The following is a 26,898-nucleotide window of genomic DNA, read 5'->3' as shown; positions in this document are numbered from 1 at the left end:
TCTGCTTGATGACTTTCTCCTGACATGAAAGTCAGAATCTAAGCGATCAGTCAGCTCATCTAGAGAACACGGTGCTAAGCATCAAAGCTCGGATCTTTTCTCTCCTCCGCATTACAGGGAAATGAGATGCTACAAACCCACTCAAACAATGTTGAGCTCTTCATAAGGTCACCAGAAAACCCACAAGAAATCAAAACCATGACAGATCTCATGGTACTTGGACCTGTCACAAGAGTTTGAAATTTATGACCCTCATTTTCTAAATTTTCTTAGTCCAGTCACCACTGACTTTTTGGAGTCAGAGAACCTCTAAAAGAGAAAGGAAAGGCTTATTGGGGGGAAATGGGACTGTAAATTGTTATACTGACTGAGTTTGGGTGGTGCAAGTTAGAAAATCATTCTGTGCAAAATATGTTCCTGTTCATTTAAGATGGATATATGAGATGGAGACAATTCTGAAATTTGTCTTAGCACTTTTTGTTTGCTTAATAGTCTCTTGGTAGAAATAAAAACTGACCAGTATCCAGTTTTCCTGGATTTTAGGTGAAAAAACTTGATTTTGCAGTGAAGTTGAGTACTTGGTTATTACTGATGTTGTTTTTATGGAAAAGGCTTTTACCTCAGGAAGTGGCCCACTATGTGGAGTCTGTCATTTGGATGCTCCATCTCACTCTGGGTCTCCTTTGTCTCCAGATCCGCCAGTGGCAGAAGGCTCAAAATAAGGCAAGGCCCCTGCGTAGCCGAAAGCCTCAGACTCGGAGATCAAGCTCGCGAAGATCTGGATATGCTTTTGCTCACCAAGAGGGCTACGGCGAGCTTATCACATCTGGAAAAAACATGCGAGCTAAAAATCCACCCCCACCGTCAGGGTTGGAAAAGACACTGTATAATAGCACTAGCTGGCTTGAAAATTTATGTAAGAAAACCACAGACACAGTGAGCAGCTTTAGCCAGGATAAAACAGTGAAACTGTGAGTCAAGATGAGTTTGAACCACACAGTTATCTTTTCACTTCGGCTGGAGCTGAAATCAGCTGGCTCCAGGGTTTGGGGTCAGGGGCTAGACTGGAGTAGATGGCCTCACTTATCCTAAACCTGTGGCAAACAGCAGCCAGTGCCCATCAGATAGAGATGCACTCTACTGACAACCAGGCCAGAGGGTGCTGCCTAATTGATGAGTTGGTGGACAAAACTCTCAAAATACTAGCAAAGATTTTTATCAACCTAGTTACCAATCAATCTGTACTTTAGAATCTCATTTATGGAGAAACACTTGTAAATCTGCATACACAGACAATGGATCTTCAGATGGATAAAAGGGTACATTCGCAAAGTATATATCCCAGCTGTGAAAAGCATTCTACATTAACACTTATATGTAAGGTCAGCTATTTCCAAGATACATTGTTTAAGATTTTAGAGGTACACATTGTACACAAAGGTGCTTTCAGACTTACAGCCGCTTGTCACTCTCTAGTCTTGATCCCTACCTGTGTGTTCAGTTGGAACAACAGATCCCCTTCATGCCTAAAGAGAAGAAAAACATGCTGGTATTCCACATTTTTCTACTAGTCTGGAGACAAAGTAGACTGAGCATCTCTACAGTGGGTAGGCTGACAACTTGTTCAGATTTATTCAAGAAATTTTCAGGGACATGTTCATGAAATGTCAAAGAGAGACTAGATAGAAAGTATTCTAAGTACTTGTCAATGACTTTTATAACAAACTCAGTAGTTATTTACTCTGCGTCCTCCATAACTATTGATGGACTCAGTAAAGCACTGAAATTTCACACTTTGATGTTAGTATTTCATGTAATTAATGTATCTGCAAATACTTTCGATATTTCCAATTTTGAAAAGTTCAGATTTGAAACCAAACAAATAATCTCTTTAATTGCTATTTAAGTATGCAGGTTTAAGTTGTTCACTTGTCATACATATAATTCTAACATATGTGTTGAGTTTCTGGAGATGTACCAGCCCAAATTTCAGTCCACATGTGAGTCACCAGTGTAGTATCTGTAAAAAGAATTCAAACATATTCATGTTCAAACTCCAGTTCTATTACTTACCTTTGTCAGGTAACTTGCCTCCTCTGGGACTCAATTTCTTCCTCTGTAAAATGAGGATATTCTATCTACCTCATGTGGTTGTGGATTGTCAAAGCACAAATTCTTAAATCATTAAAAACAGTTCTCAGTGAATAGATGATTAGTTAAGTGCCATTTAATTATCAGAATAACAGAGTTTGAAAAGAGCAAATGTGAAGAACTGGAACTTAAGTAATCAGTGGGAAAGGCCTTGATGAAATGAGACTGTAAAGTAAGAGCCTTACTTTGGTTAGTATCCTAAAGGGAAATAACCTTGGAGGAATTTTTATATAACTTTAACCATGAAGGTAAATTTCTCTATAAGAAAACAAAAATCATCATGTTTTATCAATTTTCTACAAATCAGTTTCTAACTTTATAGAATCTTTAATCTGGTCTTTATTGAATTATTAAAGTTATATTTCTGGAGAGAGTCAGATGGCCCTTGGGTGAGCTTGATGAATAATAGGCTAGCAAGATATTAATGGATCACACAATCCTTTTTTTTTTTTTGCTTTAATTTCCATGTCTGGGATAATGTATCCTGAATGGGGTTCAAATGAGATATGTATAAAAAAGCCTAATGCAGTGCTTTAATCATAGTTAATGCTTATAGATTTACCCTTTTCTCCTACATGCCTGCGTAGATTTATCCAGATGTTAGTTTTTAGTGTCTAATTTGTCATTAATTTCACTGTGTTTGCTTGCTTTTTGTAACATTTTTGAAAGATTTGAAAACTCTCAGTAAATATTTTGGCACTGTTGGTGTTTGATGTGTTGTTTCTTTATTGGAAACTCATTGGGAAAGTTTTTGTTACATTGATCAACTAATTATTTTTTCTCTCTTAGGGAAAGTGTACATCATTTTTAGGATCAGAGTCAAGAACAAAATGAACCAGTTCAACCTATGTTTAAGGGATGGGAAAGATTAGGAATGGTCCACGTTTGCAAATTCAGTTCAAATTAAATAAGGCTGTTTATAAACAGATAATGTGGATAGCTGTGAGAGAAACACATTTATCAGTTTACTTTGGCCCTATGAGATCCAAATAAACTCACACACCCATTGCAAGGTTGTTCAAGTGCCAAGGACCATTTTGAACCTGAAGATAAAAAGGCCTGAAGGGTGTTGGTGATGCTTTGGGGAATAGTAAAATTTTAGTTTTATGTAAACTATCAGATTATTTGGGAAGAAAAAAAATTAATTCGATATTCAGGACTAAAGTTGATAACTTGTGTTTTTAAAGTCTTTGTCCAAGTTTTGAGCTCTTATAGACAATTACAAATTGTGTTTTCCAAAGGAGGGCTCAAGATAGCAGAATGAGAGAATGTGGCGTTCACTTCCCCCTCCAGACACATCAAAAATACATCTATATATAGAATATTTCTCATGGAAAACTAGTTGGAAACTGACTGAAGAACTCCTATACAGCCAAAGCTGAAAGAAAAGTCTCCACCTAACAAGGTAGGACAGAAAAAAAGCATAGGGTCAGGACTCCCACCCCTGAGAAGAATCTGAAAGGAAGAGAAGTCCTGCATTGGTGGATCCTCATCTAGGGCTGCAAGCAGTTCGAGCCACAGTCTGAGTTTCCCAGGCCTGGGGAACAGCATGGAGAACACAAACCCTGTTGGCTAATGGCAGAACTGCTGAGACAGACAGAAGGGCTGTAGAAGCTCAGACTCAGTACCAAGGAGTCTGTGTGTGCTGGCTTGCCAACAATCATGACAGAGAGAGCCTGGTACTGGCAGCTGCCACCTTGCTGCATTCCTCAATCCAATTGGGGAAAACACTCCAGTACCACCATAGCTTTGTATGAGACCTGGGCCAGCTGACCCTGAGATTTGTATAGTTACACAGAGACAGGTCTGGGATGTGATCTGGTTAAGGCAGTAGTGGTCATTGTCAGCATGTGCTTGGGCAGTGCTGCCAGAGTTTGCCACAGTGAGCCTCCCAGCCCAGTGTTCCAGCTCCATCCGCTCCACACTGCAGCTGAGCATGGAGGTGGAGGCGGCCCAGATAGCTGGCAGCAGCTCAGCCACCTCCGTTCCTGCAGCCACAAAGCCCCAACTCCAGCTCTAGACTGGTGAATGCCCCAGCCACTCCACATCATAATGTAGTACTAGATCTGGGACTAACATGACAGGGAAGGAATGTGACCTTGGGCTGCATCCCAGCGGAGCTGCAGAGGCCTTCACAGGCAGCACATCATTCCTCTGTGAGTGTGTGGGCTTAACTTGCTTTAGCAATCACTTCCTTTGGGGCAGGGCACAGACTCAGGGGGAATGGAGCCTGATTGAGCCCAACCAGCCTGGTTTCTACTCCATCACCTGGGGAGCAGGCCCCGCCCCTGACAGGATGGCGACAGCCACAGAGCAGAGAGGAAATCCCACTTCATACCGAACACAGGCTTTAGACCCTCCAACGCCAACTACACTCCCTATCAAGGGGAAAATAGCCAGCACACCCTGAAGAAAGATGTGGCTGGTGTCCATATTAAAACCAGCCCTCTCACCAAAGATATTACACACAGTCTTCACAGTGATGTTCCCATATAAAAATGCCCTTTAAGACCACAAAAGCTAAGTTTCTGTGTCTCTAAGAATTTAGGAGAAAGTTAAATAAAATGAAAATGCATAAACCACTCCCAATAAGAAGAGCAAGAGAAATTCCATGAAACAGAACTCACCAGTGTACCAGATCTTGATTTCAAAAAGGTGGATTCATCTCCTAAAGTAATGGAAATAAAAGCAAACATAAATAAATGGGACCTAATTAAACTTAAAAGCTTTTGCACAGCAAAGGAAACCACTGACAAAAGAAAAAGATAACCTAGGAGAAATATTCCTAAGAAAAAATATTTGCAAGTGCTATGACTGATAAAGGCTTAATAGTCGACATATATAAGCAGTTCATACAATTCAACATCAAAAACCATACAAGTCAAACAATGGGTGGAAGAACTGAATAGACAACTTTCTGAAGAGGAAATGCAGATGGCCAACAAACACATGAAAAAATGCTCAGCATCGCTAATCATTAAAGAAGTGCAAATCAAAACCACAAGAGATATCATCTCACACCTGTCAGAATGACTATCATCAAAAAGTCTACAAATAAATGTTGTTAAGGATGTGGATGAAAGGGAATCCTTGTACGCCATAGGTGGAAATGTAAATTGCTTTTGCCACTGTGGAAAACAGTATGGAGATTTCTCAAAAAACTAAAAGAACTACCATGCGACCCAGAGATTCCATTCCTGAGTACACATACAGAAAACCCCAAATCACTAATTCAAAAAGATACATTAACTCCAATTTTCACAGCAGCATTATTTACAACTGCTAAGACATGGAAGCAACCTATGTGTCCATCAACAGACGAATGGATAAAGATGGTGTGCCGTATATTTACACAATAGAATACTATTCAGAATGAATATTTGCCATTTGCAGCAACATGAATGGACTCAAAGGGCATTATACTAAGCGAAATAAGTCAGACAAAGACAAAAGCTATATGATATAACTTATATGTGGAATATAAAAAATAAACTAGTGAATATAACAAAAAAGAAGCATACTCACAAACAGTGGTTACCAATAGGGAGAGGATTTGGAGGAATAATACAGAGGTGGAAGAGTGGGTAATACAAACTATTGGGTGTAAGAAAGGCTACAAGCATATACTGCACAGCTTGGGGAATATAGTCAATATTTTTTAATAATTAGAAATGGAGTATAACCTTTAAAAATTATATAAAAGTAAACAAATTTTTAAAAGTTACTCCTTAAATTTATATGGAATCACAAAAGACCCAGAATTTCCCAATCCTGAGGAAAAAGAACAAAACCGTGGGTATAATCCTTTCAGACTTCACATTCTATCTACTTCAAAGCTATAGTAACTGAAACAGTATTGGCACAAAGACAGATATAGAGACCAATGGGACTGGAGAGAAAACTTGGAGAGAAGTTCATACACTTACAGTCAATTAATCTATGAGAAAGGAGACAAGATTCTATAATGGAGAAAAGACAGTCTCTTCAGTAACTGGTGCTGGGAAAACTGGAAAGCCACACATAAAAGAATAAAATTAGAGTATTACTCAGCCATTAAAAAGAATGCATTTGAACCAGTTCTAATGAGGTGGATGAAACCAGAGCCTATTATACAGAGTGAAGTAAGCCAGAAAGAAAAACACCAATACAATATACTAACGCATATATATGGAATTTAGAAAGATACAAATGATAACCCTGTATACGAGACACCAAAAGAGACACAGATGTATAAAACAGTCTTTAGGACTCTGGGAGAGGGTGAGGGTGGGATGGTTTTGAGAATGGCATTGAAACATGTATATTATCATATGTGAAACTAATCGCCAGATCAGGGTCGATGCATGTTATAGGATGCTCGGGGCTGGTATGTAGGGATGACCCAGAGGGAGGATAAGGGGAGGAGGGAGGTGGGAGGGGGGTTCTGGAGGGGGAACTCATGTACACCCGGGGCAGATTCATCTCAATATATGGCAAAACCAACCAATATAATATTGTAAAATAATTAGCCTCCAATAAAAATTTTTAAAAAAGGCAAAAAAATTATAAGAAAGAATAAAATTAGAGCATTATCTAACACCATGCAAAGAAATAAACTCAAATGGAGTAAAGCCTAAATGTAAGACCTGATACTATAAAATTACTAGAGGAAAACATAGGTAGAACACTTTTTCACATCAGTCAGTTCAGTTCACTTCAGTTCAGTTGCTCAGTTGTGTCCGACTCTTTGCGACCCCATGAACCACAGCACGCCAGGCCTCCCTGTCCATCACCAACTCCCGGAGTTCACTCAAACTCATGTCCATCGAGTCAGTGATGCCATCCAGCCATCTCATTCTCTGTCGTCCCCGTCTCCTCCTACCCCCAATCCCTCCCAGCATCAGACTCTTTTCCAGTGAGTCAACTCATCGCATGAGGTGGCCAAAGTATTGGAGTTTCAGCTTTAGCATAAGTCCTTCCAATGAACACCCAGAATGGATCTCCTTTAGAATGGACTGGTTGGATCTCCTTGCTGTCCAAGGGACTCTCAAGAGTCTTCTCTGGCACCACAGTTCAAAAGCATCAATTCTTCGGCGATCAGCTTTCTTCACAGTCCAACACTCACATCCATACATGACCACGGGAAAAACCATAGCCTTGACTAGATGGACCTTGGTTGGCAAACTAATGTCTCTACTTTTTATTTGCTATCTAGGTTGGTCATAACTTTCCTTCCAAGGAGTAAGCGTCTTTTAATTTCATGACTGAAATCAGCATCTGCAGTGATTTTGGAGCCCAAAAAAATAAAGTCTGACACTGTTTCCACTGTTTTTCCATCTATTTCCTATGAAGTGATGGGACCAGATGCCATGATCTTCGTTTTCTGAATGTTGAGCTTCAAGCCAAACTTTTAACTCTCCTCTTTCACTTTCATCAAGAGGCCTTTGAGTTCCTCTTCACTTTCTGCCATAAGGGTGGTGTCATCTGCATATCTGAGGTTATTGATATTTCTCCCAGCAATCTTGATTCCAGCTTGTGCTTCCTCCAGCCCAGCATTCCTCATGATGTACTCTGCATATAAATTAAATAAGCAGGGTGACAATATACAACCTTGACATACTCCTTTTCCTATTTGGAATCAGTCTGTTGTTCCATGTCCAGTTCTAACTGTTGCTTCCTGACCTGCATACAGATTTCTCAAGAGGCAGGTCAGGTGGTCTGGTATTCCCATCTCTTTCAGAATTTTCCACAGTTTATTGTGACCCACACAGTCAAAGGCCTTGGCATAGTCAATGAAGCAGAAATAGATGTTTTTCTGAAACTCTCTTGCTTTCTCCATAATCCAGCGGATGTTGGCAATTTGATCTCTGGTGCCTCTGCCTTTTCTAAAACCTGCTTGAATATCTGGAAGTTCACGGTTCACAAATTGCTGAATCCTGGCTTGGAGAATTTTGAGCATGACTTTACTAGCGTGTATGAGTGCAATTGTGCGGTAGTTTGAGCATTCTTTGGCATTCCCTTTCTTTGGGATTGGAATGAAGACTGATCTTTTCCAGTCCTGTGGCCACTGCTGAGTTTTCCAAATTTGCTGGCATATTGAGTGCAGCACTTTCACAGCATCATCTTTCAGGATTTGAAATAGCTCAACTGGAATTCCATCACCTCCACTAGCTTTGTTCGTAGTGATGCTCTCTAAGGCCCACTTGACTTCACATTCCAAGATGTCTGGTTCCAGGTGAGTGATCACACCATCGTGATTATCTTAGTCGTGAAGATCTTTTTTGTATAGTTCTTCTGTGTATTCTTGCCACCTCTTCTTAATATCTTCTGCTTCTGTTAGGCCCATACCATTTCTGTCCTTTATCGAGCCCATCTTTGCATTAAATGTTCCCTTGATACCTCTAATTTTCTTGAAAAGATCTCTTGTTTTTCCTAATCTGTTGTTTTCCTCTATTTCTTTGCATTGATCGCTGAGGAAGGCTTTCTTATCTCTCCTAGCTATTCTTTGGAAATCTGCATTCAGATGCTTATGCCTTTCCTTTTCTCCTTTGCTTTTCACTTCTCTTCTTTTCACAGCTAGTTGTAAGGCCTCCTCAGACAGCCATTTTGCTTTTTTGCATTTCTTTTCCATGGGGATGGTCTTGGTCCCTGTCTCCTGTACAATGTCACGAACCTCCGTCCAGAGTTCATCAGGCACTCTATCTATCAGATCTATTCCCTTAAATCTATTTCTCACTTCCACTGCATAATCATAAGGGATTTGATTTAGGTCATATCTGAATGGTCTAGTAGTTTTCCCTACTTTCTTCAATTTCAGTCTGAATTTGGCAATAAAGAGTTCATGATCTGAGCCACAGTCAGCTACTGGTCTTGTTTTTGCTAACTGTATAGAGCTTCTCTATCTTTGGCTGCAAAGAATATAATCAATCTGATTTTGGTGTTGACCATCTGGTGATGTCCATGTGTAGAGTCTTCTCTTGTGTTGTTGGAAGAGGGTGTTTGCTATGACCAGTGCGTTCTCTTGGCAAAACTTTATTAGCCTTTGCCCTGCTTCATTCCGTGCTCCAAGACCATATTTGCCTGTTACTCCAGGTGTTTCTTGACTTCCTACTTTTGCATTCCAGTCCCCTATAATGAAAAAGACATCTTTTCTGGGTGTTAGTTCTAAAAGGTCTTGTAGGTCTTCATAGACTCGTTCAACTTCGGCTTCTTCAGCATTACTGGTTGGGGCATAGGCCTGGATTACTGTAATATTGAATGGTTTGCCTTGGAAACGAACAGAACTCATTCTGTCATTTTTACGATTGCATCCAAGTACTGCATTTCAGACTCTTTTGTTGACCATGATGACTACTCCATTTCTTCTAAGGGATTCCTGCCCACAGTAGTAGATATAATGGTCTTCTGAGTTAAATTCACCCATTCCAGTCCATTTTAGTTCACTGATTCCTGGAATGTCGACGTTCACTCCTGTCATCTCCTGTTTGACCACTTCCAATTTGCCTTGATTCATGGACCTAACATTCCAGGTTCCTATGCAATATTGCTCTTTACAGCATCGGACTTTGTTTCTATCACCAGTCACATCCACAACTTGGTATTTGTTTTGCTTTGGCTACATCCCTTCATTCTTTTTGGAGTTATTTCTCCATTGATCTCCAGTATTATACTGGACACCTACTGACCTGGGGAATTCCTCATGTAGTATCCTAGCATTTTGCCTTTTGATACTGTTCATGGGGTTCTCAAGGCAAGTATACTGAAGTGGTTTGCCATTCCCTTCTCCAGTGGACCATATTCTGTCAGACCTCTCCACCATGACCCGTCCGTCTTGGGTGGCCCCACATGGCATGGCTTAGTTTCATTGATTTAGACAGGGCTGTGAAACTTGTATGCAGGTCAGGAAGCAACAGTTCAAACTGGACATGGAACAACAGACTGGTTCCAAATAGGAAAAGGAGTATGTCAAGGTTGTATATTGTCACCCTGCTTATTTAACTTATATGCAGAGCACATAATGAGGAACGCTGGGCTGGAAGAAGCACAAGCTGGAATCAAGATTGCTGGGAGAAATATCAATAACCTCAGATATGCAGATGACACCACCCTTATGGCAGAAAGTGAAGAGGAACTCAAAGGCCTCTTGATGAAAGTGAAAGAGGAGAGTGAAAAGGTTGGCTTGAAGCTCAACATTCAGAAAACGAAGATCATGGCATCTGGTCCCATCACTTCATAGGAAATAGATGGGGAAACAGTGGAAACCGTGTCAGACTTTATTTCTTTGGGCTCCAAAATCACTGCGGATGCTGATTGCAGCCATGAAATTAACAGATGCTTACTCCTTGTTAGGAAAGTTATGACCAACCTAGATAGCATATTAAAAATAGACACATTACTTTGCCAACCAAGGTCCGTCTAGTCAAGGCTATGGTTTTTCCCGTGGTCATGTATGGATGTGAGAGTTGGACTGTGAAGAAAGCTGATCGCCGAAGAATTGATGCTTTTGAACTGTGGTGCTGGAGAAGACTCTTGAGAGTCCCTTGGACTGCAAGGAGATCCAACCAGTCCATTGTAGAGGTGATCAATCCTGGGTGTTCATTGGAAGGACTGATGCTAAAGCTGAAACTCCAATACTTTGGCCACCTCATGTGACGAGTTGACTCACTGGAAAAGACTCTGATTCTGGGAGCGATTGGGGGTAGGAGGAGACGGGGACTACAGAGAATGAGATGGCTGGATGGCATCACCGACTCGATGGACATGAGTTTGAGTGAACTCCAGGAGTTGGTGATGGACAGTGAGGCCTGGCGTGCTGTGGTTCATGGGGTCGCTAAGAGTCGGACACGACTGAGCAACTGAACTGAACTGAACTGAACTGTGGTCCTTATGATCAAATCAACTAGTTTTTTGTGATTATGATTTCAGTGTGTCTGCCCTCTAATGCCCCCTTCCAATACCTACTTTCTTATTTGGGTTTCTCTTACCTTGGTCGTGGAATATCTCTTCACAGCTGCTCCAGCAAAACGCAGCCGCTGTACTTTACCTTGGATGAGGGTAAATAGTAGCAATCCTTTTGGATCTATCTCATAGACTAAGCGAGAAAAAAGCAAAAGTAAATAAATGGGACCTAATTAAACTCAAAAACTTTGGTATAATCAAGGAAACCATAAACAAAACAAAGAGATAATCTACAGAATGGGAGAAAATATTTTCAAACGATGTGACTAACAAGGGATTAGTCTCCAAATTTTACAAACAATTCGTGTGGCTTTATATCAAAGAAATAGCCCAATCAAAAAATGGGCAAATGACCTAAATAGACATTTCTCCAAAGGCGGCATACAGATGGCCAAAAGGCCCATGAATATATACTCAACATTGCTAAGTATTAGAGAAATGCAAATTAAAACTACAACAAAGCATCCTCTCACTCCAGTCAGAGTGAGTGAAGTGAAAGTTCCTCAGTTGTGTCTGATTTTCTGAGACCCCAGGGACTGTAGCATGCCAGGCTCCTCTGTCCTTGGGGATTCTCCAGGCCAGAATACTGGAATGGGTAGCTGTTCCCTTCTCCAGGGGATCTTCCCAACCCAGGGATTGAACCCAGGTTTCCCACATTGCAGGTGGATTCTTTACCCACAGAGTCACCAGAGAAGCCTTAGAATACTGGAGTTGGTAGCCTATCCCTTCTACAGGGGATCCTCCCAACCCAGGAATCAAACCGGGGTCTCCTGCATTGCAGGCAGATTCTTTACCAGCTGAGCTACCAGGGAAGCCCTGGTAAGTATTACAGAAATGCAACTTAAATCTACAATGAAGTATCATGTCACTCCAGTCAGAGTGGCCATCATCAAAAATCCTCCAAATAATAGCTGCTGGAGAGGGTGTGGAGAAAAGGGAACCCAAGTACACTGCTGGTGGGAATGTAAGTTGGTACAGTCACTATAGAGAACAGTATGGAGTTTCCCTAAAAAAACTAAAAATAGAACTACAATATGATCCAACAATCCCATTCCTAGGCAGATATCCAGAGAAAACCATAATTCAAAAAGATACATGCCCTTCAATGTTCATAGCAGCATTATTCACAATTGACAAGATATGGAAGTCACCTAAGTGTCCATCAACAGATGAATAAAGAATATGTGGCAGGGTGTGTGTGTGTATATACATATATAAAAATGCCAAGATTTCATTTTTTTATGGTTGAATATATTCCTTATAGAGAGAAGACATAGAAGACATAAAAATGCAAAATTTTGCAAAGCAAAATTTCATGCTGAAAATCAGACTCACCTTTCCTTGGTTCCCTTTTCTCTAGTAACTTGACTCAAGTCCTGGATGTTTTGTTGCTCTGCTTCAGTGAGACTACCACAGCACTAGGCCACCACTTTCTCCAATATTTCCATGTTCCATGATTTGAAATGAGAAATGTCCCGGGGAGAAAAACAGTGTAAAACATGAGACTCTCTCAATGCATGAAGCTACTCTCTGAGATCTTGGCCCTCTAGTTCTGGCCGCAGCAATTCCACTGCTGGGCATATAGCCCCAAAAGGTGAAAACTCTAATTTAAAAAGGTACATGTACCCCAATGTTCATAGCAGCACTATTTACAATAGTCAAGAAACGAAAGCAACCCAAGTTCCCATCAACAGATGACTGGCTTAAAAAATGTTTCATATATATATATATATATATATATGTACACACACACACAATGAATTACAACACAACCTAAGAAAAATGAAATATTGCTATTTCCAGCAACATGGATGGACTTAGATAATAATATGCCTAGGGAAATATGACAGAGAGAGACAAATACTACATATCATCACTTATATGTGGAATCTAAAAAATATTACAAACAAATGTATATACAAAAGACAGACTTTTGACATAGAAAACAAACTTACGATTACCAAAGAGGAGAGGGAGGGGCACAGGGATAAATGAGTATAGGATGAACAAACTGCTATATATATAAAATATATATAAATAGTTAGGATTTATGGCTTACCAGAAGGAATTATACTCAATATCTTGTAATAACCTATAATGCAATCTAATCTGAAAAATAAAAAGAACTGAATCACTATTCACCTGAAACTAACACAATATGGTAAATCAACTTACTTCAATGTAAATAAAAATTAAAAAAAAGAACAAATTGTGTTTTCTATTTTTCTCTCTCTCATTTGCCCCCATATGTATCTATCATCTAAAGACAGAGAGGGGTGAAGAAAGCAAGAGATAAAGAAGGGACTGGACAAAGAGGAAGGGAGATAAGAGTTTCCAGATAACACTTAAGGGGATATGACTTCCTGCAAAATGAACTTAACTCCTCAAAGGAAAAAATATTAGATTGTATTTGAAAAACAAATAACAAAACCTCCTGCATAGTTAATGTGAGGTCAAGAAAATTTCATTAGTGAACTCTAGTAGTTTTCTGGTAGCATCTTTAGGGTTTTCCTTGCATAGTATCATGTCATCTGCAACACTGACAGTTTTACTTCTTATTTTCAGTTTGGATTCCTTTTATTTCCTTTTCTTCTCTGATTGCCATAGAGAGGACTTCCAAAACCATGTTGAATAAAAGGGCAAGAGTAGACATTCTTGTCTTGTTCCTGATGTGAGAGAAAATGCTTTCAACTCTTCTCTTCATTGTAGAGATGTGGTACATATATACAGTGGAATATTAGTCTGCCATTATAAAGAATGAAATTGCACCATTTGCAGCAACATGGAAAGACCTGGAGATTATGATACTAAGTGAAGTAAGTCAGACAAAGACAAGTATCATATGATATCACTTGTATGTGGAATCTAAAAAGAAAATGAACTTATTTACAAAAGAGAAACAGAGTCACAGACTTCAAAAACAAACTTATGGTTACCAAAGGGGAAACGTTTTTTGGGGGGGATAAATTTAAGAGTTTGGGATTAACATAAACACATTAACCATGTATAAAATAGATAATCAGTAAAAACCTACTGTATAGCACAGGGAACTCTACTCAGTATTCTGTAATAATCTATATGGGAAAATAATCTGAAGAAGAATGGATATATGTACATGTGCAAGTGAATCACTTTGCTGTATACCTGAAATACAACATTGTAAATCTACTACACTCCAATACAAAATAAAAATTAAACAAAGAAAATTTCATTGTACTATGGGTCAGGAGCTCTGACTTCTCAAGGCAGTGATGCTACTGATTGGTGTGAGGCAGGGCATGCCACCCAACGCCCCTAGACCTTAGGGTCAGTTCATCAATAGAGAAATTGGTCAGCATGGTCTCAAAGACAGTTTGTTATTCACACATTCTATGAGTTGGTTTTGCCAGTACTGCCTGCTATGTATTTGCAATTGTTTTTGATGGGAAGGAGGGAGGGGGGAAGGGAGGAAAGAAGAGTGAAAGGGGAAAGGATCAAACTGGATGCTCTCTCGAGGGAAGGGCTTGGCTCTGGCGCTGGCTTCTGTTTCTCTAGAATAGCCCCTGGTGTCCTTCTATCTCCAGATCTTTCTCAGTCTCACCTCATAGAGGTGCTAAACCCCATGGCAGTGCTTCTGTCTGAGTCAGTTGAACAGTTTCTTACTAGCGATTCACTGAGATCTTATGACTCCTTTCCTCTCTGCCATTTTTAGTATCAAAAGTGTAAGGAAATAAAAGTAAGACACTCATGCTGGGTAAAAAGAAGGCCTCTTCAAAATTCTCAATACCTTATCCCTGGGCTTAGAGGAGATTTTTTGGGTCCCAGTTTCCTCAAGATTCAAGTTGAAACAACAGAACTTGAGCTATTTCCTTCATAGTTATACAGAATTTTTCAGTTTGTGTATTCTTTGAGCCTTACAACAACCCTATCAGGTGGGCAGAGTGATCGTGTTGAACTCACTTTTCGGAAGAGGGAACTAAGGCACAGAGAGGTTAAGTGCTTTGTCCAATGTCACACAGGAGGTAAAAGAGCTAGAACTCACTGAGTGACAGCAAGTCTGCAGCTTCTTACCTGCAGTTCTTCATCCTGGCACCAGGTTCTCCTCAGAGATCTGGGATACCTCAACAGTCTATCCTCCTAAACCAATCATTTTGCTTAAGGATACAGATTCAGGGAAGCAGTGCAAACAAGTTCAATGTATTTTGAAATGTGTATTTCAGGTGTTCTCTTTCAATGAAAATTAGCAAGATTTTCACCTTTCCCTTACGCATTTCATGAAGTTATTAATAGATAGTGGAGGAGTATAGACAAGGAAAATGTGCCTGACACTATTTTTTTTTTAAAGTACTGCTGCTGCTAAGTTGCTTCAGTCGTATCCGACTCTGTGAGATCCCATAGACGGCAGCCCACCAGGCTCCACCATCCCTGGGATTCTGCAGGCATTTACTAGAAAACAACAAATCAGAAAGGCTTTACTTCTGATTTTTACAGCCAGGACTTATATTACTCTGTTAGTATGTGCACAAAATGCCTTGAGATTTATATAACCTAGTTATCTCAGTTAAATAACTCAGAATTACTATTTTAGATTTAAAAAATTAGACACAAAATTTAATAGTGGAAGAAGCCAGAAACAATGATGCTTTCTGGACTGTAAATGGCTTTTGTGGGTCAGGGATCAGATAATTATGTGAGGCCACACTTTTCCAATTTTTACATTAACATCTGGTATTAAATGTCTGCACTGTGCTCTACTGCGTCACATTTCATTCCTTGGTGAGAAATCATAAACTTTTGCAATTCTCTAGCCTAAGCATTTTGCTGAACTGCCTGGAAGCCAGAATTAAATGAACCATGTGTTTAAAAATGTTCATTGCAAAAGATCTGGAGGGTCCGGCTGGGCTGATCTGTAGGACTGAAGCTATGATTTAACCAAGAAAGGGGCCTATCTGTTCTCGCATTTCAAAACTTCCTGGCAGATCCATTCCTGTAACTGGTGCAAAATGCAAATCAGCTTGGAGCTGCATACGTAAATGTCCAGAGTTCAAGAAATAATCATGATGAGCTGGCCAGAAATCTCTGGCTATCTCAAGTGTGGTTCCCGTAAGGTTTATAAGGGCAAGTTTAAATTTTTAATAAACTGCATCTCTGGGTTTATAAAAAAAAATATGTTACTGGATCAGGATGCATAGTGAGATGGTGGTGAACTTACTTTGGAAGTAACGTAATGATCAAGGAGAAATGTAGCCACTTCATCTTTGTCACAAATGTTTCTATGTTCCCCGTCTTCCTGAATGTGAGCAGAGAGGAGGATGTTTCTCTGATGTTGATGATTTTACTTCTGGTCCCCTCTCTGCTGCTCTCAGTGTGCAGCACTGTATAAATATGTAGGCACAAACTAATGGATGGAGCTTGGACGGGAATTACAGACTCTGACACATCCTCAGAAACTGTTTTGAATACAATCTGTATTACTTTCTTGAGATGATGACACTTTTATTAAGTAATGATTGAAAAAGAATTAATTTGGGATCATGATTAGGTGACTGGGAGAGATATTAAAATCATTATCAATATTTTCAGCAAGGACACTGACCAGTAAGAATGGACAGAATCGTTAATGACTGCTGCTTCCCTACTGTTAATTGTGGCTGGCATTCAGCCCTATTCTGATCACATTCTAAGTCACATATGAAAACTGTACCTATTTTTCTTTGTAATTTGCCTACTTGGTCTGATCCCTGGGTTGGGAAAATCCCCTGGAGAAGGGAAAGGCCAGCCACTCCAGTATTCTGGCCTGGAGTATTCCATGGATTGTATAGTCCATGGGGTGGCAAAGAGTCAGACATGACTGAGTAACTTTCACTTTACTTGGTCTGAACTAGATAAAAAAAATTTCTAAGTTAAGGAATTCATAGATGTTATAGGGCAGGTCAAAATATTTTCTTGGTATTGTTCTGCTATGCCAGCTAATTGTTTATATTTCCTAAAGCTATAAAACTATGTGTTTTGAGCAACAGGAACAGTTTCTAACTGTATAACATTAATGACAAACTAACCTGAGGTATTGTGAATGGTTTCTTATCTTTATGAATTACTGACATTATTGATAAAATATTTTTATAAATAAAAATCTTATAAATAATTATGCAGCTCATACCAGAAAAACAAACAACCCAATAAAAAAGTGGGCAGAAGACCTAAACAGACTTTGCTTCAAAAAAGACATACAGATGGCTAACAAACACAAGAAAAGATGCACAACATCACTCATTATTAGAGAAATGCAAATAAAAACCACAATGAGGTATCACCTCACATTGATCAGAAAGGCCATCATCAAAAAAATCTACAAACAATAAATGCTGAAGAGGATGTGGAGAAAAGATAACCCTCTTGCACTGTTGGTGGGAATGTAAATTGATATGGACAGTATGGAAATTCCTTAAAAAACTAGGAGTAAAAGTACCATATGACTCAATAATGCCATTACTGGGCCTATACCCTGAGAAAACCATAATTGAAAAAGACACTTGAACCCTAGTGTTCATTGCAGCACTCTTTACAATAGCTAGGACATGGAAGCAACCTAGATGTCCATTGACAGATGAATGGATAAAGAAGCTGTGGTGTATATATATACACACACACACACACATATATATATACACAATGGAATATTACTCAGCCATTAAAAAGGAATGTATTTGAGTCCGTTCTAATGAGGTGGATGAACCTAGGGCCTATTATACAGAATGAAGTAAGTCAGAGAGAGAAATACAAATATATTAATGCATATATACATGGAATCTAGAAAGCTGATACTGATGAACCTATTTGCAGGGCAGCAATGGAGATGCAGACATAGAGAACAGACCTGTGGACATGGATTGGGGGAAGGAGAGGGTGGGATAACTGGAGAAAGTAGCATGGGAACATATGCACTACCGTATGTAAAATAGTCAGTGGGAACTTGCTGTATGATGCAGGGGACTCAAAATGGGGATTAAAAGAGGAGTGGGATGGGGAAGGAGGTGGGAGGGAGATTCAAGAGTCAGGGGACATATGTATACCTGTGGCTGATTAATGTTGATGTATGGCAGAAACTAACACAATATTGCAAAGCAATAATCCTTCAATTAAAAAATTAAATATATACATAACTGAAAAAAAAGAAATAACAATTATGGTTCAGGACTTCAGAGCAATAGTCCTTGTTCCTGTAACTTTGTTTGTGACCAGCTGGGAGAGCCAGACACCAACAGAGGTGACTTGGAAGCCATGGAAATAATGACATTCACTAGGGACTAAGGATTAGGCCTTCTCCTGGCTCCTGGGACCAAGTAAGACCTGAGAGTCTTATAGAAGCCAAGGGGATGTATAGAAAGACTAGAGGTTGAGAGCTAGTCTAATTGGATATAGAAAGATAAAAGAATGTGATACTATATACATCTCTGAATTTCTGTGGAGCAAACCCAGATGCATTGAATAATTCTTTGACTTGCTATTTTGTATAGTAATCATTATTATTAGCTCATTCTGAGAAGTTCTAATATGAGGTATGTGTGTCCAGTCCAAGATGCCTGTAGGTCTCTTGTGCTCCTTTTAGCTACACTGTGGTGGTGTTCCTTGGTCCATCCACCCATTAGGCTGAAATCAAGGGTATCAGATCTAAACCCCCAAAGGCTATTCTCAATTATATCTCATCAACTGCCGCTTACCCTTCGCTTCTGGCTTTCTATCTGATCCTCCAGGCCTGAGGACTTTCTCCAAAATAGCACCATAGAGCAGCCAGAGGCATTTAGTGGACTTGCTGGTGGATGGGAAGGCTCCCTGGTTAAAAAAAAAAAAAAAAAAGACATGGGGTGGAGAAAACGAGTAGAGTGCCTTCCATGAGTCCTGGGCATCTGGGCAGCTCCAAAGATGACCTATGTTTCTTTGGATATCAGTGATGGTTGAGACAGTGTGGTAGGTGGGTAGTTTGTTTTGAGCATCGTCCTTCACTCAATCTGTACTCTCTTCACCATCAAACCCCCTATTCAGGTTGCCCTTCATAGTCTCCCTGTTATCTCAGAGATCTGCTAAACATCTATAGCAGACATCTGCTGTTATCTCAGACATCTGCTAAACATCTGTAGAACTGTTCCAGGTGACACTTCTGCATTCTTACAGGGGATAGTATAGTTTCTACTTCATGCAAGAACCCTCTTCATGATAAGCCTATAGGTGGCATTCACTCTCTGACCAAGTGTTCTCAGGGACGCAGTGTTCACTAGCTCAAGACAGCCAGTCCCCTAAGAGTACAACCCCATTGTGAGGAAATGGCCCCTTCTCCTAACCTGAGATCTGGTTACCCCAAGTCACCACCCAGTGCCTGCTTCCACCTTTGGAGAATATGTTGAGTCAGTCTCTTCCTCATAACATCTTAAATAGGTTCTTTTGACTGTCTGTCATCTTTAAAGTGATCTGTGGTCTGATAATGGAAGTTGGAATCATCCATGATCTCTAAAATGTTTTCATCTTCCTTGAGAACCTTGTCTGGATCTGGAAGGGAGTACTTTGAAGCTGAAAAAAATATGGAAAAATAGACACAAAGATGATGATGAGAGGGGCATTAAAAGACTGGCAAGCTGTCAACTACAAAGTCAAGGTGGTTTCCCTAACACTAGTGCTTAGTGGGGATAGTCCTGGGTGTCCGTGGCATAAACAAGTTGATGAACAGTATCAAGATGGTGGAATAGGAGGATGTGGAGCTCACCTTTCCACCAAAAGACATTAAAAATATGTCAAAACATGTGGAACAATTCACATGAAAAACTAATAGAAACTGGCAGAAGAACTTCTATGCAACCAAACCTGTAAGAAAGATCTCCATGTAAATGGGTGCATGCTAAGTCGCTGTAGTTGTGTCCAGTTCTTTGTGACCCTATGGACTGTAGTCTGCCAGGTTCCTCTGTCCATGGGATTCTCCAGGCAAGAATACTGGAGTGGGTTTCCATGCCCTCCTCCAGGGGATCTTCCTGATCTGGGCAGGTGGATTCTTTTACTGCTGAGCCATCAGAGAAGCCTGTGTAAATGGGTACCACGGAGAAAAGACATAAAGTCCAAACCTCTGTCCCTGGGAAGGATCTGAGAGGAAGAATAGGTCCACAAAGATGAACCCTCACCTTGGGGAGTGAGTAGGTGAAGGAATAGACTGGGTCTCCCAGTCCTGGCGTCTACATGGAGGAGACAAGCCCCCTTGGCTGTTGAGAGAGCTGTTGGAACAAAAGAAAGGACTGGGGAAGCCTAGACTTTACCTGCAAAGAATGTGTGAGTACTGGCTTGCCAACAATCAGGGAGGAAAGAACTTTGCACTAGTGGCTGCTGCCTCACCATGCTCCTGAATCCAAGCGGGCCCTGGCCCTGTTCACTCCCCACCATAACTTAGTGTGGGATCTGAGACAGCCAAGCACTGGGAAAAGACTTGGTATAGCTAGTCAGAGACAGCCCGAGGGCCTGGAGTGCAGTTGGTATGGGACAGTAGCAGGCATTGTCAATGATTACAGTGGCACTGGGAACTGGTGCACCTTGGTCCCTGCTCCTGTCCCCACTCCAACCCAACAAAGGCTCTGGCCCTGCTCACTCCATGCTGCAACTTGGCTTGAGGTCTGAGCCAGCTGGGCCCAGGGGGAACACTTGGTCTAGCTGCTCAGGGACAGCCCAGGAAGCCTGGGATGTTGTTCAGGTGGGGTGGGGGTGGGGCATTGTTGGTGTTTGCTCAGGTGGTGCAGCAGGAGATACCTTCACCTGCATGCCATGACCCATCTTCCAGTCAGTGAGTGCTTTGAACCTCTCTACCTCACACCACAGCCTTGTAAAACATCTGAGATGAACATATGGGAGAAGGGATGTGATTGGGCTGTGTTCTAGTGGAACCACAGATGCCTACACAGGTAACACACTAGTCCTCTGTGAGCTCACGGGCCTCAACTGGCTTCAGTGATCACCTCCTCTGAGGCAGGGCAGAGAAGGGAATTCAAGGGAAATGGAGCCTGATGAAGTCCAACCTTCAGGATTTCTACTCCAACATGTGGTGAGCAGATCTGGTCCCTGACAGGGAAGCAACAGCCATGGAGCAAGAAAAAGTCCTGCCTCACACACTGCATAGGCTTTAGATCCCCCAATACCAACCACATCCCTATCAGGGTATAGTGGCCAACACACTCTGAGGGAAGACATGGCTCGTATCCTTATCAAAACTATGTCTTGCATCCAACACATTGGTCACACACAGTCTACATAGTGATGCTCCCACATAAAAACACCTCTTCAAGAGCAAAATAGATAACTATTTCTCCTAAATTCATAGAGACTGAGAAAGTTAAGTAAAATTAAAAGGCAGGGGAACAACTCCCAGTTAAGAGAACAAGCGAAATCCCCTGCAAGAACAAATAAAACAAAGCTCACCAGTATATCAGGTCCCGAGTTCAAAAAGCTGGTAATAGAAATGCTAACTAAATTAGAAAGGATTACTGAAAGAAACAGAGATCACTGAAACAAGGAATTGGAAACTATCAGAATAAGCAAACAAAAAAATTAATTTCTGAGATAAAAAGCAATCTAGAAGCAATAGATAGCTGACTAAATGAGACAAAAGAATGAATCAGTGATCTGGAATACAGGATAGTAGAAATCACCCAATTAAAACAGCAGACAAAAAGAGAAATTACAAAAAAAGGAAGCAAAGTTCAAGATCTATGGGTTAATATAAAACATGCCAACCTACACATATCAGGGAATCCAGGAGAAGAGAGAAAATGGTATCAAAATGTATTTGAAGAAATTATATTCTTTTTTGGCCATCCATTCTTTGGAGAAATGTTTATTTAGATCTTCTACTCATTTTTTGATTGGGTTGTTTGCTTTTTTGATGTCAAACTGCATGAGCTGTTCGTATATTTTGGAGAGTAATTCCTTGATGGTCACTTTATTGCATATATTTTCCTCAATTCTGTGGGTTGTCTTTTTATTTTATTTATTGTTTCCTTTGCCGTGCAAAAACTTTTAAGTTTAATTAGGTCCCATTTGTTTATTTTTGCTTTTATTTTCATTATTCTAGGAGGTGGATCCAAAAAGATTGCTGGAATTTATGTCAAAGAATGTTCTGCCTCTGTTTTCAACTAAGAGTTTTACAGTATCTGGTCTTATGTTTGGATTTTTAATTCATTTTGAGTTTATTTTTGTATATTATATTAGACAATGTTCTAATTCCATTCTTTATATATGGCTGTCCAGTTTTCCCAGCACCACTTATTGAAAGGACTGTCTTTTCTCCATTGTATATTCTTGCCTCCTTTGTCATAGATTAATTGACCATAGGTCCATGAGTTTATTAGTGGGCTTTCTATCCTGTCCCATTGATGTATATTTCTGTTTTGGTACCAATACCATACTGTTTTGATTACTGTAGCTTTGTAGTATGGTTTGAAGTCAGGGAGTTGATTCCTCCAGCTCCATTTTCTTTCTCAGGATTCCTGTGGCTATTTGGGGTCATTTGTGTTACAATACACATTAAGAAATATTCTAGATCTGTGAAAAATGCCATTGGAAATTTGATAGGGATGACATTGAATCTTGGGTAGTAAAGTCACTTTGACAATATTGATTCTTCCAATCCAAGAACATGGTATATCTGTTTGTGTCATCTTCAGTTTCTTTCATTAGTGTCTTATAGTTTTCAGCGTACAGGTCTTTTGCCTCCTTAGGTAGGTTTATTCCTACGTATTTTATTCTTTTTGATGAGATGGTAAATGGGATTGTTTCCTTAGTTTCTGTTTCTAGTCTTCTGTTGTTCATTTGTAGAAGTGCAAGAGATTTCTGTGTATTAATTTTGTACCTGTATCTTTACTAAATTCATTGATGAGCTCTAGTGGTTTTCTCACAGCATCTTTGATTTTCTGCATATAGTATCATGTCATCTGCAAACAATGACAGTTTTACCTTTACCTCTTTTCCAGTTTGGATTCCTTTTATTTCTTTTTCTTCTTTGATTGACATAGCTAGGATTTTCAAAACTATGTTGAATAAAGGTGGCAAAAGTGGACATTCTTGCCTTGTTCCTGATTTGAAAGAAAATGCTTTCAGCTTTTCACCATTGAGTATGATGTTTCCTTTGTCATATATAGTCTTTATCATGTTGAGGTAGGTTCCCTTCATGCTTGCTTTCTGGAGAATATTTTTCATAAATGGGTACTGAATTTTACCAAAAGATTTTCTGCATCTATTGAGATATTTATATGGTTTTTATTCCTGAGTCTGTTACTATGGTGAGTCACACAAATTGATTCGCAGATATTGAAAAGTCCTTGCATCTTAGGGATAAATCATCTTGATCATGGTGTATGATCCTTTTAATATATTGTTAGCTTTGGTCTTCTAGTATTTTGTTGAGGATTTTTGTGTCTGTATTCATCGGTGATATTGGAAAAATGCTCAACATTGCTAATTATTAGAGAAAAGGAAATCAAAACTATAATGAAGTATACACACCAGTCAGAATGACTGTCACCAAAAGTCTACAAACAATAAATGCTGGAGAGGGTGTGAAGAAAAGGGAGCCCTTCAACACTGTTGGTGGGAATGTAAACTGGTACAACCACTATAACAGTATGGCAGTTTCTTAAAAAACTAATAATAGAACTAACATAACATCCAGGAATCCCACTCAAGGTCATATATCTGGAGAAAATTATAATTTGAAAAAATACACGCACCCCAATGTTCATTGCAGCACTATTTTCAACAGCCAAGACCTGGAAGCAGCCTAAATATCTATTGACAGAGGAATGGATAAGGAAGATGTGGTACATAAGTATAATTGAATATTATTCAGCCATAAAAAAGAATGAAAAATAATGCCATTTGTAGGAACATGGATGGACCCAGAGACTGTCATACTGAGTGTAATAAGTCAGACAGTGAAAGATAAATATCATATGATATCACTTCTATGTGGAATCTAAAAAATTCTACAAATGAACTTATTTACAAAACAGAGATAGACTCTCAGACTTCAAAAACAAATTTATAATTACCAAAGGGAAAAGGTTGGGGGCGGTGCTGCTGCTGCTAAGTCACTTCAGTCGTGTCTGACTCTGTGTGACCCCATAGACAGAAACCCACCAGGCTCCCCTGTCCCTGGGATTCTCCAGGCAAGAACACTGGAGTGGGTTGCCATTTCCTTCTCCAATGTGTGAAAGTGAAAAGTGAAAGTGAAGTCGCTCAGTCATGTCTGATCCTTAGCGACCCCATGGACTGCAGCCTACCAGGCTCCTCCATCCATGGGATTTTCTAGGCAAGGGTACTGGAGTGGCTTGCTATTGCCTTCTCCGGTATATATACTACCATATATAAAATAGATAATAAACAAGGACTTACTCTATGGCACAGGGAACTCTACTCAAAATTCTGTAACAGCCTTTATGGGAAAAGAATCTGAAAAAGAATGGATATAACTGAACCAATTTGCTGTACACTTGAAAGCAACATAACACTGTAAATCAACTATACTCCAAAATAAATTAAAAATTATGGCCCCAAACTTCCCAAACCTAAAAAAGGAAACATGTATCCTGGTACAGGAAGCACAGAGGGTCTCAAACAAGATAAACCCAAGCAGTCCCATGCCAAGACATGTCAAAATTAATATGGAAAAAGTTAGACATAAAAGAGGATTCTAAAGGCAGTAGGAGACAAACAAGGAGTCACTTATAAGGAACCCTCATAAGGCTATCAACTGATTTCTCTGCAGAAACGTTGAGGCCAGAAGGGAGTGGCATGATGTATCCAAAGCCCTGAAGGGGAAAACCCTGTAATGTAGGATACTCTACTCTGAAATATAATTTAGAATAGAGAGATAAAATATTTCTCAGACAAGCAAAAGCTAAAAGAATTCAGCAATAGTAAACATAGCCTAAAAATAAATATTGAAGGGTATTCTCTAAATAGCAAAGAAGAAAGAATCTACAAGAAAGGAAAAGCCACTAAAGGAAAAGCAGATATAAAGTAAGGATTGAAGATTACATAAATAATCAGCACATACATTAAAATATATTAAAAATTTTAAAGTGATTATAACTACAGTAAGCAGTAAAAGTATAAGCATGAATATATAAAATAGGATATCAAAACACAAAATGTGGAGAGCAGTTAATAATAGATCTTTGAAAATGTGTTTAAACTTGAATGACTATCAGTTTAAAGCAAGTAGGTATAGTTATGGACCAACATACATGACCCTGCTGCTGCTGCTGCTAAGTCACTTCAGTCGTGTCCGACTCTGTGTGACCCCATGACAGAAACCCACCAGGCTCCCCCGTCCCTGGGATTCTCCAGGCAAGAACACTGGAGTGGGTTGCCATTTCCTTCTCCAATGTGTGAAAGTGAAAAGTGAAAGTGAAGTCGCTCAGTCGTGTCTGACCCTTAGCGACCCCACGGACTGCAGCCTACCAGGCTTCTCCATCCATGGGATTTTCTAGGCAATAGTACTGGAGTGGCTTGCCATTGACTTCTCCGAGATACATGACCCTATGGTAACCCAAATAAAAAACATACAATAGAATCATAAAAATCAAAAGAAAGGGACTCAAACGTATTACAAAAGAAAATCATTGAATAACAACAGAAAAAAGAAGAACAAAGAAAACTACAAAAGTCACTGGGAATCATGGAACAAAATGGTCCCAAAATACATATCAATCAATAATTACTTTACATAGCAACATAATAAATGTTTTGATCAAAAGACAGGGTGACTGATTGGATTAAGAAAAAACACCAAATATCTGCAATAAGCTGCCAGTAAGTGATTCACTTCATGGTAAAAACCACACCCAGAATGACAATGATGGGATGGAATAAAAATATTTCATGCAAATGGAAGCAACAGGAAAGCAGGGGTAGCAATACCCATATCAGACAAAATAGACCTTAAAACAAAGGCTTTAACTAAAGACAAAGAAAGGCATTATATAATTATAAAGGGATCAATACAAGAAGATATTGTAATTGTTAACATGTATTCTTGCCTGGAGAACTCCCATGGACAAAGGAGCCTGGTGGGCTACAGTCCATGGGGTTGCAAAGAGTTGGACATGACTGAGTGACTAAGCACAGCACAGCATGCACACAATACATGAGTATCTCCACATATAGATAAAATACTAACAGACATGAGAGAAATAGACAATAATACAGTAATAATAGGAGATTTTAACACCTCACTGACATCAATAGCTCATCCAAACAGAAATTCAAAAAGGCAACAAAGGCCATAAATGACACTATAGATGAGTTGGGCTTAATTAATATCTACAGGATACTACATCCAAAAGTGCCTTCATGGAACACTCTCTTGTCATAATGAAGGGGCTTGCATAGCTCAATGACGCTATGAGCCATGCCATCCAGTGCCACCCAAGACAGACAGGTCAGAGTGGAGAGTTCTGACAATGCATGGTCCACTGAAGAAGGGAATGGGAAGACACTCCAGTATTCTTGCCATGAGAACCCCATAAACTGTTTTAAAAAGGCAAAAAGATATGACACCCAAAAATGAGCACCCCACCCTCCAGGTTAGAAAGTGTCCAATATGCTACTAGGGAAAAGTGAAGGACAATTACTAATAGCTCCAGAAAGAATGAAGTGGCTGGGCCTAAGTGGAAACAATGCTCAGTTGTGGATGTGTCTGGTAATGAAAGTAAAATCCGATGCTGTAAAGAACAGTGTTGCTTAAGAACCTGGAATGATAGGTCCGTGAATCAAGGTAAATTAGATGTGGTCAAGCAGGAG

General features: G+C 39.8%; 1 protein-coding gene and 2 long non-coding RNA genes across 13 annotated transcripts in view; 1 reads left to right on the top strand and 2 right to left on the bottom strand.

The window, feature by feature from the left end:
- Positions 1 to 2,855, top strand: part of ATP8B4 (ATPase phospholipid transporting 8B4 (putative)) — a 283,705-nt gene extending 280,850 nt beyond the window's left edge. For all 7 annotated transcript variants that reach the window (XM_088839599.1, XM_088839597.1, XM_055437072.2 and 4 more), the window contains one exon: positions 694 to 2,855. In XM_088839599.1, the coding sequence (XP_088695725.1) occupies positions 694 to 975 (282 nt within the window). In that variant the 3' untranslated portion in view covers positions 976 to 2,855. The remainder of the gene's footprint in view (positions 1 to 693) is intronic.
- On the bottom strand, positions 1,458 to 18,892 carry LOC129563253 (uncharacterized). Of its 4 annotated transcripts, none has more exons than XR_016038196.1 (7): positions 18,789 to 18,892; positions 13,148 to 13,197; positions 12,424 to 12,521; positions 11,115 to 11,221; positions 6,078 to 6,157; positions 4,779 to 4,819; positions 1,458 to 1,526 (listed from the first exon to the last, which is right to left on the bottom strand). It is a non-coding gene; the product is annotated as an uncharacterized LOC129563253 (long non-coding RNA). The 4 variants fall into 4 exon arrangements; XR_016038197.1 differs by having other exon boundaries at positions 12,424 to 12,517; XR_016038195.1 differs by lacking the exons at positions 13,148 to 13,197; positions 18,789 to 18,892 and having other exon boundaries at positions 12,424 to 13,135.
- Positions 18,893 to 18,941: 49 nt separating this feature from the next.
- The window catches only part of LOC129563255 (uncharacterized), a 174,330-nt gene continuing 166,373 nt past the window's right edge, over positions 18,942 to 26,898 (bottom strand). For both annotated transcript variants that reach the window (XR_016038193.1, XR_016038194.1), the window contains exon 3: positions 18,942 to 19,632. This is a non-coding gene — a long non-coding RNA (uncharacterized LOC129563255). The remainder of the gene's footprint in view (positions 19,633 to 26,898) is intronic.

This window comes from Moschus berezovskii, chromosome 9, assembly GCF_049115385.1.
Source record: "Moschus berezovskii isolate FMDL1 chromosome 9, NW_MosBer_1.0, whole genome shotgun sequence".
In the NCBI taxonomy this organism is placed as follows: Eukaryota; Metazoa; Chordata; class Mammalia; order Artiodactyla; family Moschidae; genus Moschus; species Moschus berezovskii.
The sequence above is the reverse complement of the archived record's forward strand: the minus strand, read 5'-3'. Positions and strand labels throughout refer to the sequence as shown.